Raw genomic sequence first — 14,045 nt, 5'->3', positions numbered from 1 at the left:
AGAGAAGACGTTTTACTGAGATTTTCGGAAGTGACCCGTCAGTGGTCCTTCATCTGCATACCCAGCAATTTCTTGGGGTACAATGGAGCTCTCCTCGACACCCGTACACGGTCTGCACATGCACTCAAGGGGAGCCTTCGTTGAAACCTGCAAAGGAAAAATAAATAGATCTTTTTAACGTTTCGTCTTGTTGGTCTCTTTAAGGAAATTCTACGGCCTTTTAATTCTTTTTGATTAAAATAAATTTAAACTTTTTTCTTGTTCTTTGTATTTACATTTTTATGAATTTTTAAAGTTTTTAGTGATCATGAATGTGGAATTAAAGAAAAAATATTTTATTGAAGCGATATAACGCATGCCGTTAATTAATTATAAAATGGCTTTAATTGAGATTAAATTTAAAACTTAAAATGCTATTTTTCTGACTATTCTTTCTCAAGTTTTCACGTTCAAAGATCCTCAAAAAAGGATTCAAGCTTCCTGAATGTTTCCCTCCAAAATGATCTCTAAGAAAATTCTTCACGACCGCAGCGCCAGAATATCAAACTAGCGGTGGATTCATTGGTGGTTTGGCTTTCTTTCTTCTTGCATTTTATGCTGTATTTAATCTATTTAACGTTGATTTAGCTTAATTAAGTGAGATTTCAGAGAATTATTAACTAGTTAAACGTACTGTGCGTGAAATACCTGCATATTTCAGGTAAAATTAGAAAATTTCTGATCGCATCGGGGTATTTACTAATCATAACCATTTTCATTTTCACGTTCTTCCAGCCAGAACTTCCGGAAAGAATTCTTTAATTTTTTCTCATATCAAGATAATCCGAAGAAAACCCAAATTAGACAATCAAATTTAATAATAGGAGTCCATTCAAACATCAGAGAGATATTTTGAAATAAAACAAAAAAGGATCTTGAGGAAACTTCTTGTGCTTCCTCGCCTAGGATTTCTCAAGTTTTTAAGGTACCAGCTTTAGTGATCTTCACCACAGTGAACCTTCAGTAAGTAATAAATCTAATTTTCAAGGATCTCTAATGAAAATCCCTAAACTTGATCGTTTTGCTGAAAGATCTTCACCTTTGATCGTTATGAAAACTTTCAATCTAAACTTTCGCTCATTATTTGAGCTTTTGAGAGCTTTTTCGAATATACAAAATTTCTTTGGAAAATATATTTTACATTCTTTGCTATAGGAAAATTAATTAACATTTATTTGTGATTCCGCCATGAATTCCCTCAAGTAAAAAGAAAAGAGAACTATGGAAAATCCCCAAAAATTTTCCAAATGATCTCACAACGAGCTAAGGATTCAATATTTCACAATGAAAATTATTTGATGTGAAAAATTGAATTAAGTAAAATGATTAATGATGATTAATCAAAATCAAATATTAAAATAAAAGATTAATGTTAATTAGAATAATACTAAGAATACTTAAAATCAATCATTATCTGCTACTAAATTATGAAAATCATTGCACAACACTTCTTCACCTCAAAATTTCATGCATTTGATTTTCATGAAATTTTGGTTAAAATTTCGAGTTAGCATAAGTCGAGCATAAAGGTGAAAAAAAAGAAGAAGAGTAAGAGCATCTGTCTGAGCAAGTCAGCTGGTGCCCATGTTATAATTTTTGCTCTGCGACGCTGTCACCCTAACTTTCCATTAGCTCTCCGTGGTGTTTATACGTGCGTGAGTTTGGGAGAATCTCAAGGACTCCCACAGTGCTGTGGGGAATTTTTGGTGGCTGAATTGCACGCAGGTGAGTGTTTACCTTACGGAATTTGCGTTCTCCGGGCTTTGCTTTTGGGCAGAAAAGCGAAACGGCTGCCTCGCGTTCTCCCGACTCCTGGCAACACATACACGAACGCTCCATCTGCCAAATCTTACTTCCGGACACTTGGAGGTAGCTCGCACAGCGTCCAATGCACGCAAATGAGGGAATGGGCTTTGGCACGCACCCAGGGTACTGGAGGACATGTATTACGGGGGTCACTTGGCACTCATCACCCGCCCGAGGTTGCCCCATTGCTGCCACGGCCATGGCAAGTACGACCAAGTCACGCACCAACATGCTTGAATTGCTACGAGGACACTGAGTGTGGCATCTAATCATTAAGATCCTCCAGCTTTCCATTCCCCAGTGGCTTCATCCCTCTCACTCCCGAGGGGGATAGATGCATCTGTGAGGAACGATTTGTTGAATTTGCGAACATGGCACCCCTTTTAGCCACCCGCAGGGCTTTGGGGTTGTTCTTTGATGTTCTATAGCCATGGGGTGCCCTGTTGCACCCCCACATCTCTCCCTTCGTTCACGCCATCTCCTGCCCTCTGGCCTCATCTGCAAGAGACGTCAAGGCCATTAACCCCATAGAAAGGTCATCAGGGTGGAGAAGCATAAAACATAATGCTATTTTAGCCGTGATTTAGCATTTTTTATTAATTATTCTTAAGGGTTGACAGGGGAAGAGGACAAATTGAATGTCTAGCGTGAGAAGTCTCCGCACTTGAAGCAACGACAATCAGCGGGTTCCTTCAGACGAATGTCCATAGTTGCCATTTCAGGTTGTGCCAGTCGTGCCCCATCCGGGTCGTAGCAATGGGTCAGCGTGACAAGACGCTCACGGAGGTAGCTTTCACGGCAGCAGTAGCATTCCTTCAGGAAGCCCGTTGGGGTGATAACAGACGGTTGAACTTGACTGTTGCACAACCCTTCGCACTTGTTGACATTCACCTCACCATTGCACGTTCGCTGGAGTCTCCCCAATTCATCGAATTCCTCTGCAGAAACAAAAAACCATTTTTTGGGCTAATTCTTCCTTCTTCTTAGTCTGCAAATGAATTTACCTTTAATTAGGTGAATCTCCGAGGGCATTGTTTCGCAATTTTCATCCCCTTTCGGTTGATTTTGTGCCACTGAAGACGCTAGAATGGCCACAAGAGCTAGGCCGGCACCAATAAAACGACAGTACATCCTCCTGCGGGTTATTCAGCAAACTAACAGATACTTTGGCGCGCGCAAATGCTTTTATCCCTCAAGCTCCTCAAAAGGGGAGAACATGCTCACAATCAATGGGGGGTACCAACACTCTGTGCGAAGCAGACGTGTTGATCAATACAAATCCCTTTTTACGCGAGAGTTTGAAAGCAAAGCCCAAAGGGGAAACGTTGGGAATTATTGGGGTAGTAATCATTCCAGTTCTTTCATTCAACGAGTTTCTTTCTATATTTTAGCAAAATTCAGTGAATTGAGTTTGATTGACAAAAAATGGCAACAAGAGATGATCTAGATGGTGATGTAGATGCATTAATTAAAGCAGATCCATGTAATTTGGATGGGAATGATGATACACCGACAAAACACAGCAAAATTTGTCGTGATTTCCAAAAAGGCAACTGCAGAAGGAAATTCTGTCGCGTGAGTATTGCCTGAAGTTTTTAAAGATTTTTTTTTTTGATTAAAAGTGTTGAAAAACAACTTGAAATACCTTCAAATACGTTAACTTTTAACGTTTGACAGTTTCTCTTTTGATGTTTGACGTTTATTTTAACGTTTGACAATTTGACATTTCTTTTGTGAAGTTTGATGAAATATTTTGACACTTGACGATTTTTTGTAACGTTTGACAGCTTTTTTTAGCGCTTGACATTTTCTTTCGCTTTGACGTTTTCTTAAAGTTAGATGCATTCTTTTTAACATTTGACATTTCACTAAAGTTTTTATATTAATTTTGAAAGTTTAATGTTTCATTTTACAGTCTGTCGCATCTTTTCAAATGTTTGACATATTTCTTATGATTTGACATTTCTTTTCTAACGTTCTTTTTTTCTAGTATTTGTTGCGTTGACTTAAACGTTCAACTGTCAGATGCTTCTGTTCTGACGTTTTTTAAAAGATTTGACGCTTTTATACAAATCTTTGAGATTTTCCTTTTCAACGTTTGATGTTAATTTTGAACTTTGACATTTCCTTTTTTGAATATTTGACGTTCCCTTTAACGTCTGATGGTTTGAGGTCTCCTTTGTAACATTTGACGTTTTCACCTTCTCTTCTAACGTAATTTTTTTTAACGCTTCAAAGTTCCATTTCGTAATTCTTTTGCATAAAAATAATTTATTTTAATCTCTAATCTAAAGAAAAATTCTGAGATTTATTGGAAAGTAAAGAATTTCTCTTCTTTCTTTTCTATTTTGTAGTATCCACATGTAATGGCTCCGGAAATGGTGGTGTTCTGCCATGACTATCAGAACCAAAGTTGCAATCGCATCAATTGCAAATTCCTCCATTATACGCTGCAAGAGGAGGAGTACTACAGACGCTTTGGGGAATTCCCAGCGGTGTGTGATGATGATTCAGGGCCACATCCGCATTTTGGTGGTGGCCAGAGACGTGCACGCATGTTCAGGCCACCCCCACTGCATGAAGGTCCACCAAAGAGGCCAGCTGATGACATTCAGTCACATGGGTAGGAAGGACAAATTCAGAGTTTTTCTTCATTAAATTTGTCTCATAACTGAATAAATTCATCCCATTTTGTCAGATCTTGTCGTTTTAAACGCTTCCGCGATGACGACACCCCAGATGTTTATGCTGCTTTGCGACGCATTGAGGAGGATGCCGCCATGATGCGTCGTCGTGTGGAGGCGAATGAGATGAAAATAGCTGAATTGCGTGCCAGCAATGAATTCCTGTTGGCACAAATGCGACTCACCTCGCAGTGTTCACGTGTCGTGAACTCCGTCACGAATACAACATCAACACAACCACCAGCACAGGCGGCTCAGGTATTGAGTGCTGTATCCATGGCACCTGTGCAGGTGCAAGCGACCCCTATTGTCAGTATGGCAGCACCACAGACACAAATAATTGCCAGCAGTGGGCCACCTATTATTGCCGCCAATACATCGCAGGGGCAACAGCTGGCTATTGCTGCTGCCCAGCAGACATTGAGTACATCGGCACCGCCACTGGGGCCACCACACGCCCCCCAGATACTTAGTACGTCGCAAATTACGCTGGCTCCAGCCCTGCCGGCACCATCGATGGGACTCACCATTAATACATCGCAAGCACTGGCCATGTCCAATGCAACGCAACCCATTATCTCATACCCCGTCATGACGCACTCTATTCTTCCGCACTGAACGGTGATTGCTTGAAAAATGAAAAGAAAAAATCCTCATATAACAATAAAACACTTTATTCCCCTAGAAAATGTGCTTTTTATTTCATTTTCTTTTTAATTCCCTTAATTTAAAGAAGTTTTTAGCTGAAATATGCCTCAAACTACGCCCCCAATTAAGCTGTTTCCATTTTTCACCATGAAGCATATGCTGCAGTGTCTGTTGAGTCATGACAATTGACAGCAGAAATATGAGAAAGGATGATGTTCCTCTAGGAGCGTAGAAATGAATCCTTATTTGGTCAAAACTTTTAGCTCTTATGCGTCTTCTTCAGTGATCATTTTGTGTTGAAAGCTTCAATGCATTTAGACTGATCTACCGTTTCATTGGTTGACACTCCCAAAAACCGTCATCCTTCAGTTCCCTGCATAAGCTGTAATACTGCATTGATGTTGTTTGCAACAAAATTTCATCTGTTAGACTGAAAGTAGAGCGAATTCCGAGTTTGAAGCATATGCGTCTTTAGTTAAAATCCCACAAAAACCATTCAATGTCTTCCAAACCGTCGAATTTTACATTGTCTACTCCCTGCAAACCCGTGCAAACCATGAAGAGAGAAAATTAAAAGACTTAAGCTTTTTTTCACTGTTTTTTTTTCTTGTTTCTCTTGTGAATTTAATTTTTCAATAAACATTCAACTGACTTTCCACTTAGAATTTTCATCTTTTTTTTCACATCGTATCATTCTGTTTATTCTTTTTTTTTTTAGCTATTTTGTTGAAGAGAGACTTGCCAGTGGATTCACAGTTGAAGGAATCATTTTGGCTTTTAATGTGCATCTACTGTCAAGTACGTGGATTTCTTTCTTTTTTTTTTAATTAAGATTGTACTTTTGAGAAATTTTTAATTTTTTTTTTTTGTTGAAACTCCAAACACATTTTTTTTGCATACAAGGATCGGAATTTATTTTGCCTAACTTGCTATCTACGCGTTTCTATTTTTTTTGTTTGTTTTGTTTCCTACACATTCTGATGCTTTCGCTTTTTTTAAATAATTATATTTCATCTTTTTTTTTACTTCGGGATTTGGTGTGTGGAATGATCTTAACAAGAGGGAAGGAGGGAGGTTTTCATATATTTTCTTCATTTATAATGCAAAACTACATAGCTGATGTTAAATGGGATTTTTGAATGTTTTTCTGTCTTTCATTTGCATAACTACAATACAATTAGAAATTCTCAAAAGGAGTTTATTCATTTTTGAAAGCTCTTCAAAAATATTATTAATTATTAATAGTTAAAGTTGTGAGAAGAACTAAAAAGAGATTCGTTAATAAAAATCTAATAAATCACGCCCATAATGTAGTTTGTTTTTATTCTTTATCTGTGAAGCATATGCATTAGAGCTATAATCAGTAGTTTCTTTAAGAAATATTGGTAGGAGCAAAAAAGCATATGCTTTTTGAATAAAAATAAAATACATTTGGGGCGTAGTTTAGGCATTTTGCAACAAATCTTTTCCAAGTTCTCCAGAAAATCCAATTAAGGAAAAATGATAGTCTTTTTAACTTTTCATGAATGTTTTTCTTTTAACTTTTGTATTTTAATATCTAGTTTGCATCTTAAAAAAATAACTCAAGAAAACCCAAAAATAAGTAAACTCCTTTTAAGCATTTAATTCTCAAGACAAAAAAGAAAACTTTCAAAGGACCCATTTATTTTTTTATTTTTTTATTTTTCATTCTAATATAAAGAGTTAAATAAAATACGTAGATTTATTTTTGTTCTAATTTCTTTTTTTTTTTGTTATATCTCTCTTCAATAAAAACGGTCAACTGGTCTATTCATAATCATGTTTGTATTTTTTTTCATCATTATATAGAATCTAAATTGATTTTTTTTTTCATCATCATCCAGATAGCAGAAAAATCTGCCAAGTGAAATAAATAATAGAAATTTGCAGGTAACACATTTTTATATATATTTTATTCTTTTTTTTTTAATTATTAGATCATCTCTTCTAAAACTTTTCTTCAAATAGATTTTCTCTGTTTTAATAGATTTTACTTTTCGTTTTTTTTTTAAATTTAATTTTCTTTTTTTTATCTTTATTAACTAGCTTCAGTAAATCTCTCGCTATTTATATCTTGTTGGTTTCTTGTGTCTCAGGGTTTCATTTTTTCTTCTTCTTCAACTTTTCTGCTCTCTTCTTCCTCTGTGTGTGTCTGTGTGTCTCTTTAGTGTTTTTGAGAGGGTTTTTAGGTATTAAGAATGTTCTGAAATTTTTATTAGTGTCTCAACAATCTTAAAGAAATATTTTTTAATTTTTTTTCAAGTTAGTTTTCCTTTCAAAATGTCGTATTTTAAGTGTTTTAAATCAAAAATTCTTTAATTGGTTTCAAAAATTGCTTTCTTACGAATTCCTAGAATTAGTTTTAAAGGTAAATGAGTGATAATTTATTGATGAGACAGAAATTAAAAATTTCAGACAGAATAAACTGAAAATCTCTGTGAAAGCTAAAGAATTCTCTTCCAAAATGCTTGAAAAAATTATTCTCGGGATGTTTTCTTTTTCGTTATTTTTGTGAGATTCCCGCTCAATTGTCCCGAAGTTATTTTTTTTTTAATTTGAAAAGTAAAGAAAAGAAAATTAAATAAAAAGATGGGCAACTTGAGTGTCTTTGGTAGATGTATTATAACTTTTTTTTTTGTTTTATTCAATGAAATCGCCTGTATTATTTTGTTTTATTTATTTGTTTTCAAACAGGAATTATCTATAAGCGTGACACACATATTTTTTTCTTTATTCAAGTTAACATTCTTTTTTTTATTTATTAACGTTTTAATTGATTCTTATTTTTACCATTACTCACACTTATTTTTTTTCTGCCTGAATGTGGAACTTTATCATTCAATGCTCTTCTATATATTTTTTTATTCTTTCTATTATTTTTTTTTGCTTTCTATAGAATCAGTTTTTGATGATTGAATTTTATTATTTTCTTTTTTAAAACAATATTTAAAATTTCTCTCTTTAAATATATATAATTTGTGTGCTCGAACGCTAGGCGTCTCATCACATTGAAATCTCTCACACAACTCTTTATTTTTTTTTTAAACTTGGTGTTTTTTGAAAACATTGTTTATTTATTTTTTTTTGTTTGTTAATATGTCGAACTTGTGGTCGATTTTGTAAAACAACCAATATATTTTTTTTTATTCCAATAGAACATCTCGTTTTTTTGTTTATTCATTCCTTTTCAATTTATTTTTTATTAATTTTTTAATTTTGCATTTCTCGTGAAATGTGCACCACGTCGTTACCTCCTTCGCATTGTCACGAAAGTCGCACCTAAATTGGATTTTTTTTCATTAAATATATACCAACTATATGTATATAATATATTAAAAATATATAATATATACATATACTACAAAATATACTTTATGTTAATTTAAACTAATATTACAGCATTTTAACACATTTTCTCATTTTTATTTTTTCTCTCTAATATTTTTTTTCATCCTTAAATTTTTTAATTCATTACTATAACTTATATATTTTTTTCTGCTTTTCTTTTACATATAATCTCTGTGTGGGCTCTGAATTTTTTTCTTTTCCAATCTATTTTTTTATTTAAAACTTTTAAATACATTTTTTTGTTGTCCAATTTGTGATAAAAGAGTGTCATTCAATGTTTCCGAGTTCCCAATTGACAGAGAAAATATATAGCAACAAATGTAACAATTTGGGGGGAGGGGGAGGAGGGTGGGGGTAAATTTATAAAATAATAATAATAATAATATAATAATTATATAAACTACGCTAATCGAGTAGGCAACTTACACTGAGGCAACCCCATATTGCTGTTTGTGTGATAAAAAAGTATACATATAAAGAAATAACTTTATCCTTATCAAGGTTAAAATAGGATTTCTTAAAATTTTCCAGCGACGTTTCGGTTTTTTATTTAACAAAGCCTCTTCTCGCTCTTTTCTGTTTTAGCACGATTAGTACGACTTGATCGGTTAGAACTCAATGAAAATAGAATCTTTTGTGAGAGAAATAGATTCCTTGGAATTATAGGCCATTTGGAAATCCTTTCAATCAGAAAATCTTCATTAATCCACCTACAACTCACGCATAAATCAAATGAATGACCATTTATCACTAAAACAGCAACATAAATTCACCGCCAGTGCACACAAAAAAATAAACTTCCTTTTCCATATTGTGGAAAAAAATATTTCAAACATTAACTTGGAATAGTTTAACAAATATCTTTGTCAACACTGATGATAGATTTTTTTCTTTTAATTTCTTATTAAAAAGGGTCTGTGTGTGTTTTTTTTTTAATATTTTAGTGTTTTTTGTATATTTTTAAAATTTATACAAACTATCGAATAAATTAATAAAGTATCTGCAGATAGTTAAAAAAAAAACATTAATATAAAATAATTACGTTTTCTTATCTCTTCTAACTCGAATTTCCACCACAATCTGTATTCCTTAATCCCTCTTCACTAAATGATACGGATTGTTTTTTTTTTAATTTTTATTAAAATTTCTTTTTTCTTTCAATCAAATTGATAGTAAATTCTGTGAATATTCGCCTCGTTTTTGTCACTTCATCTTTGCTTTTTTTTCGAGACACCCGCCCAACTTTTGGGAGAATCTGTCGGCAATTTAGAGGTTCTTTTCTTCTCAATTTCTGGACAGAATCTTCTCCCGCATCGTTCCATTTTTTTTGTTTCATTAAATATTTAATATTTTTTGTATTTTTTCCTATATATCTCTCTTTTCATATATAACTATTCTTCATTTTCATTTTTATTTAATTTTTTACTTTCAAAATTATCTCTTTTTAATCATCTTTCTAAATAATTTATAGATTTTTTTGTTTTGTATCTTATTCATTTTGTTTTTCTTTTTTGTTTTGTAACACGTGTGTTCTAATGTTTTATTTCTTTTCTTTTTTTACTATATATAACCTTCTATTTCTTGTTCTGGTTTTACTTCATTTTTTTTGCTAACTTCCAGTGTTTCATCAAACGGTGCCTGTTTTGAACCCCACTATGCATTTTTTTTTAATTATATATTCTGAATTTTTTTTCTATATTGTTTGTTTTTTTTTACTTTAAACTATTTGATGTTTGTAAGTTAGTTTCGGCAGTGATAGGCGTGTCGGACGATTTTTTCATTTTGTCGCAATAGTCAGAGAGAATGTCACGAAATCGGGACCAGCATTTTTCCGGGACTGTTATTGCAGTTCGGAAATTACTTTTAACCTACAATAAGAGGGGGGAAAATCAGATTTTTTTTTAAAATAATTAATTATTGTCCAAAGCTTTTGACTTTAGTTAGAATTAGAATGAAAGGAAGACTTCTAAGATCTAACAATAAGAAGAAAATCTAAGTCAATTGCTTAAAAATTGTTAGATCTTTACGGATTTATCTCAATTTAAAAATTTTTTTATTAGTTCTCGGAGATTTTTGTCTCCTTGAACAGGTCCAAAACTTAATAAGAAATCAAGCATAAGAATGAATGATACTGACCTCACTAATTCTCATGTATATACCACGATTGTTTTGTCCAATATCGAAATAGAAGTTCTTGTTGTCGACCTTCATATGGCGACCTTCTGGCAGTTCGCCTTTGAACCTTTGAAAATAAATTCTTCCATTTATTCCAAAGAATTTATTAGAAATTAATTTTTTCTTCTCACCCTCCGTCATTTGTTCCAAACTCCTCGAGAAGATCGGTTAGAGCGTCTCGAAATTCAATCATACCTTGTGCCGGGATTGCAATTTGCGACCTTGGCCCACCCCTTGTGATTGTTTGCGAAACCTAAAGGACAAATTAAGGGTCATAAATTAATAAAATTTTAACTTTGTTTTGTCCGTTTACTCACCCTCAAGAACCTTCCGCGGGCATTTTCCTTCAAGTCCAAATAGTATCGCCTATTGTCCTTGATCATCATCTCTGACTTGAGTTTACCGTCTTCAGGGACACTTTCGGGATTTGGGGGTCCTTTAAATTAGGTAAATGGGAATTAATATGATAGGATCATTCAGTTTTGAAGGAAAATTTCTTTTGAAATACCATCTAAGTATTGATTAATATTTTTCGATGTTTAAAAAGATTATTCAGAGCTTTCAACCCTCTTTAGAACTGTAAAGATGTCATAGAACTAGGCACTCTCATTAGAACTCTTTTTTTTACCAATTTCTAAGTTTTTTAAATTAAGCCAATTTTTTTAAATCAAGCTTAAATTAAGTAAACTTAAGCTTTTTTATGCTAGGTCTAAGTTGTAATCCTAGACCGAAGTTTACTTGAGCTAGGATATATTCTTTAGTCTATAGGCCTTGGTTTTTAAGCAAAATTTTTTTTAGATCTAAGTAAGTTTAAGTTTTCTAAGGTTAAAACAGGATGAATTTAAGCTGAATTCAAAAATGTATTTAGCTTCAATTCAGCATGTTCAAAGGTTTAAACCTTAACAGCCTGACGCTTTAAAGCTTAAGCATGGCCTATAAAACTATAGCCTAGCTCTAAAAAACTTGAACTATCTCTTACAACTTAGGCCTAATTTAGGGAACTTAAGTCTGCCTTTAGAAAACATCAAACTGGTTTAGGAAAAATCTTAGTCAAGCTTAGAAGTGAATTTCAGCTTAAGGGTTCCACTTCACAGACTAAGAGAAAAACTGACGCTAACCGCTATAGCCTAGGACACTTAGCTCGCACCCTTTCACAAAATCGTTAGCCATTAGGCCCTATGTAAGAATAATAGATAATGGTTAGTTGACTTACCTAATGATGCATAGTAATCACTAAATGTCGAGAGGTGGTCTCGAAATTCGGCCGCTGTGGATAGGGCCAGGAATATTTGACTACGTCTACCGTCTGCGCCAATTTCGGCAACTTTAATAAAGCGTCCACGTCGATTTTGCTTTACATCCAGGTAAAAGCGCTTAGATTGAATCTGGAGCATCTTTGTGGCCAGCTCCTGTTCCGTCTGTTGACCCCCAGATTGGCCTGGGTCACCAAAGTCACCACCATTGCCATCCATGCCTTGAACATGATATTCTGGATTTTGGGATTCGGTCACAAAAAATTTTTGAAAATTATGAACATTTTCTTTTTCTACAGCTCTGTCCATAATTTTTTTTAAAGCCAAACTAAAATATTTTTTCTTACGTGTGTACTAAAAAGCTATTCGAAATGTGGAGGAAGAAAAATAATATTTAAAGATTTTTTTTAAGGAAAAATATTCTTTAGAATAGAATGCAAGAAAATTATCGATTCAAGAAATTAAAATGCAAGATGACAATCATTTTTTTTTAACACAAGATGTTGGGTATTTTTGCAAAGAAAAAAGAATTCTACAGCAAGACATCTGTTTTGTGTCCTTTTAAAGGATTTCTTTTTTATCCTTGTACATAGATCCTACAATCTATGATCTACATATATCCCCATTTAGCCTAATGCTATATGTTGGATGCAACACTCACTCTGACCACCTTCGTCGCCACTTCCAATGTCCGACATTGCACTAATCACTGCCTATGGGTCCGTCACGTTCAATGTGTTTCCTCGTGATGACCAAGGCTGCGGTTCGGGCTCTGCCACTCGTGCAATCTGGAAAAGGTTTTCGAGTTTTTCTCTTTTTCTGATCACAAATTAGGCAGATACACTGGTGAAAATCGGGGAGTTGCCAAAAAGGTTTTTTTCATTTTCTCTCTATATTGGGGAGGGGGCTTCTTTGCAACTAGAAAAAAAGTAATACCTATGTAGGTTCAAGCCCTTGTTTTTCTTTCACCTCATTCATTAAATTTCTAGATTTTGTGGGCCTAGCACCTCCTCCCCCGTGCTTTTTTTTCTCTCGCTCCAAAAAAAAGCCCTATTGTGGCCTTCTGATGATTGAGCCACCTCAATGGCCGCCAAAGTGCAACAGAGTGGCCAAAATGAAAATGGGTGGTCTCGTAGCGTCGAAACTACGGCACTCGTTAACCGTTTTCACGGCTATACGTGTTCTTTCTTTTCTGCTCTTTTTTTTGTTACAAAATCAAACGCAACCCCGCGCGAACGCGTAAAATGGTCCGTGGTGTCGCGAAAGTTTTGACCAAAGAAGAAAGGTCCACTCCACCCCCAGACAAAAACCCCCAAACTGTCAGAAAATCAACTGTCAAATTGGGTTTCTTTTTTTTTTTTCTTCCATCCAATACAATACTCAACACTTTGCAACTGGCATGATTGCTCGGTAACCTCGGGTTTAGAATTTAAAAAATCAAATAAAGGAAAAATGACCCTTTAGTGGGTTAAGGAAAATCATCCCCACTGTCCAACCCCTTACATGCAACACCATATGCAGAAAATTCCCTCACTCACACTATCCTGGGAGATTCCACAAATGTTCAACCCTCCCCCTTTGGCACTCTCTCTCTCTCCCTACACCTCCTTTGTAATCTCTAACCCAAAGCCCAAGTCCGTATTCTCACAGCCCATTTACACCATTTTGGCAATAAAACTTCGGAGAACCGTCCAAGAGGAATTCATACAAAAAGGGAATAATGCAAAATAACTACCGTGTATGCCTCGGGTCTGCACTATTTTTCACGCGATAACAAAGATCCACCACAATTTGCCATTTTTCTCTTTCACACCATGGTGCAGAGAATGAGGGGGAAAGAGAAGTGCAAAATTGATATGTTTAGCAAGCTAGTACGCAATGGCATGACTTTTCTAAATCATTAAATAAATTGGGACAGTCTCTACGAGAGGATTTCATTTTTTTTCAGTGTACTTCACTAATCTTGCAGATTTGATTTTGATGGCGGTTAAAATATTTTTCCTTGATTTTGTGGTTTCATTTTTACCAGGATGATTTTGTTTTTTTTAGGATCATTTTTAATTTTTTATTC

At 34.4% G+C, this 14,045-nt stretch overlaps 3 protein-coding genes across 10 annotated transcripts; 1 reads left to right on the top strand and 2 right to left on the bottom strand.

Annotated features, from left to right (window-relative positions):
* Positions 1-12: 12 nt before the first annotated feature.
* Positions 13-3,317, bottom strand: LOC129793744 (uncharacterized). The gene is made up of 4 exons (XM_055834002.1): positions 2,850-3,317; positions 2,504-2,783; positions 1,777-2,014; positions 13-147 (listed from the first exon to the last, which is right to left on the bottom strand). The coding sequence occupies exons 1-4, from the start codon at positions 2,974-2,976 to the stop codon at positions 13-15; spliced, it is 780 nt and encodes a 259-aa protein (XP_055689977.1). The 5' UTR covers positions 2,977-3,317.
* Positions 1,584-5,218, top strand: LOC129793740 (zinc finger CCCH domain-containing protein 10-like). The gene is made up of 4 exons (XM_055833992.1): positions 1,584-1,764; positions 3,237-3,420; positions 4,200-4,468; positions 4,544-5,218. The coding sequence occupies exons 2-4, from the start codon at positions 3,271-3,273 to the stop codon at positions 5,145-5,147; spliced, it is 1,023 nt and encodes a 340-aa protein (XP_055689967.1). The 5' UTR covers positions 1,584-1,764; positions 3,237-3,270; the 3' UTR covers positions 5,148-5,218.
* A 5,013-nt stretch (positions 5,219-10,231) lies between these two features.
* Positions 10,232-13,849, bottom strand: LOC129793741 (transcriptional activator protein Pur-beta). 8 transcript variants are annotated; one of them, XM_055833996.1, is made up of 7 exons: positions 13,710-13,849; positions 12,636-12,762; positions 11,935-12,210; positions 11,039-11,157; positions 10,853-10,974; positions 10,683-10,788; positions 10,232-10,414 (listed from the first exon to the last, which is right to left on the bottom strand). In XM_055833996.1, exons 2-7 carry the CDS (start codon positions 12,670-12,672, stop codon positions 10,259-10,261), a joined length of 816 nt encoding a protein of 271 aa, XP_055689971.1. In that variant the 5' UTR covers positions 12,673-12,762; positions 13,710-13,849; the 3' UTR covers positions 10,232-10,258. The 8 variants fall into 8 exon arrangements, with proteins under 8 accessions (XP_055689971.1, XP_055689973.1, XP_055689969.1 ...); XM_055833998.1 differs by having other exon boundaries at positions 11,935-12,195; positions 13,710-13,830; XM_055833994.1 differs by having other exon boundaries at positions 13,513-13,757.
* Between the last annotated feature and the right edge of the window lie 196 nt (positions 13,850-14,045).

This window comes from Lutzomyia longipalpis, chromosome 3 (assembly GCF_024334085.1).
Source record: "Lutzomyia longipalpis isolate SR_M1_2022 chromosome 3, ASM2433408v1".
Lineage (NCBI taxonomy): Eukaryota > Metazoa > Arthropoda > Insecta > Diptera > Psychodidae > Lutzomyia > Lutzomyia longipalpis.
Note: the sequence above shows the minus strand (reverse complement) of the source record. Positions and strands in the feature narration are given on the sequence as shown.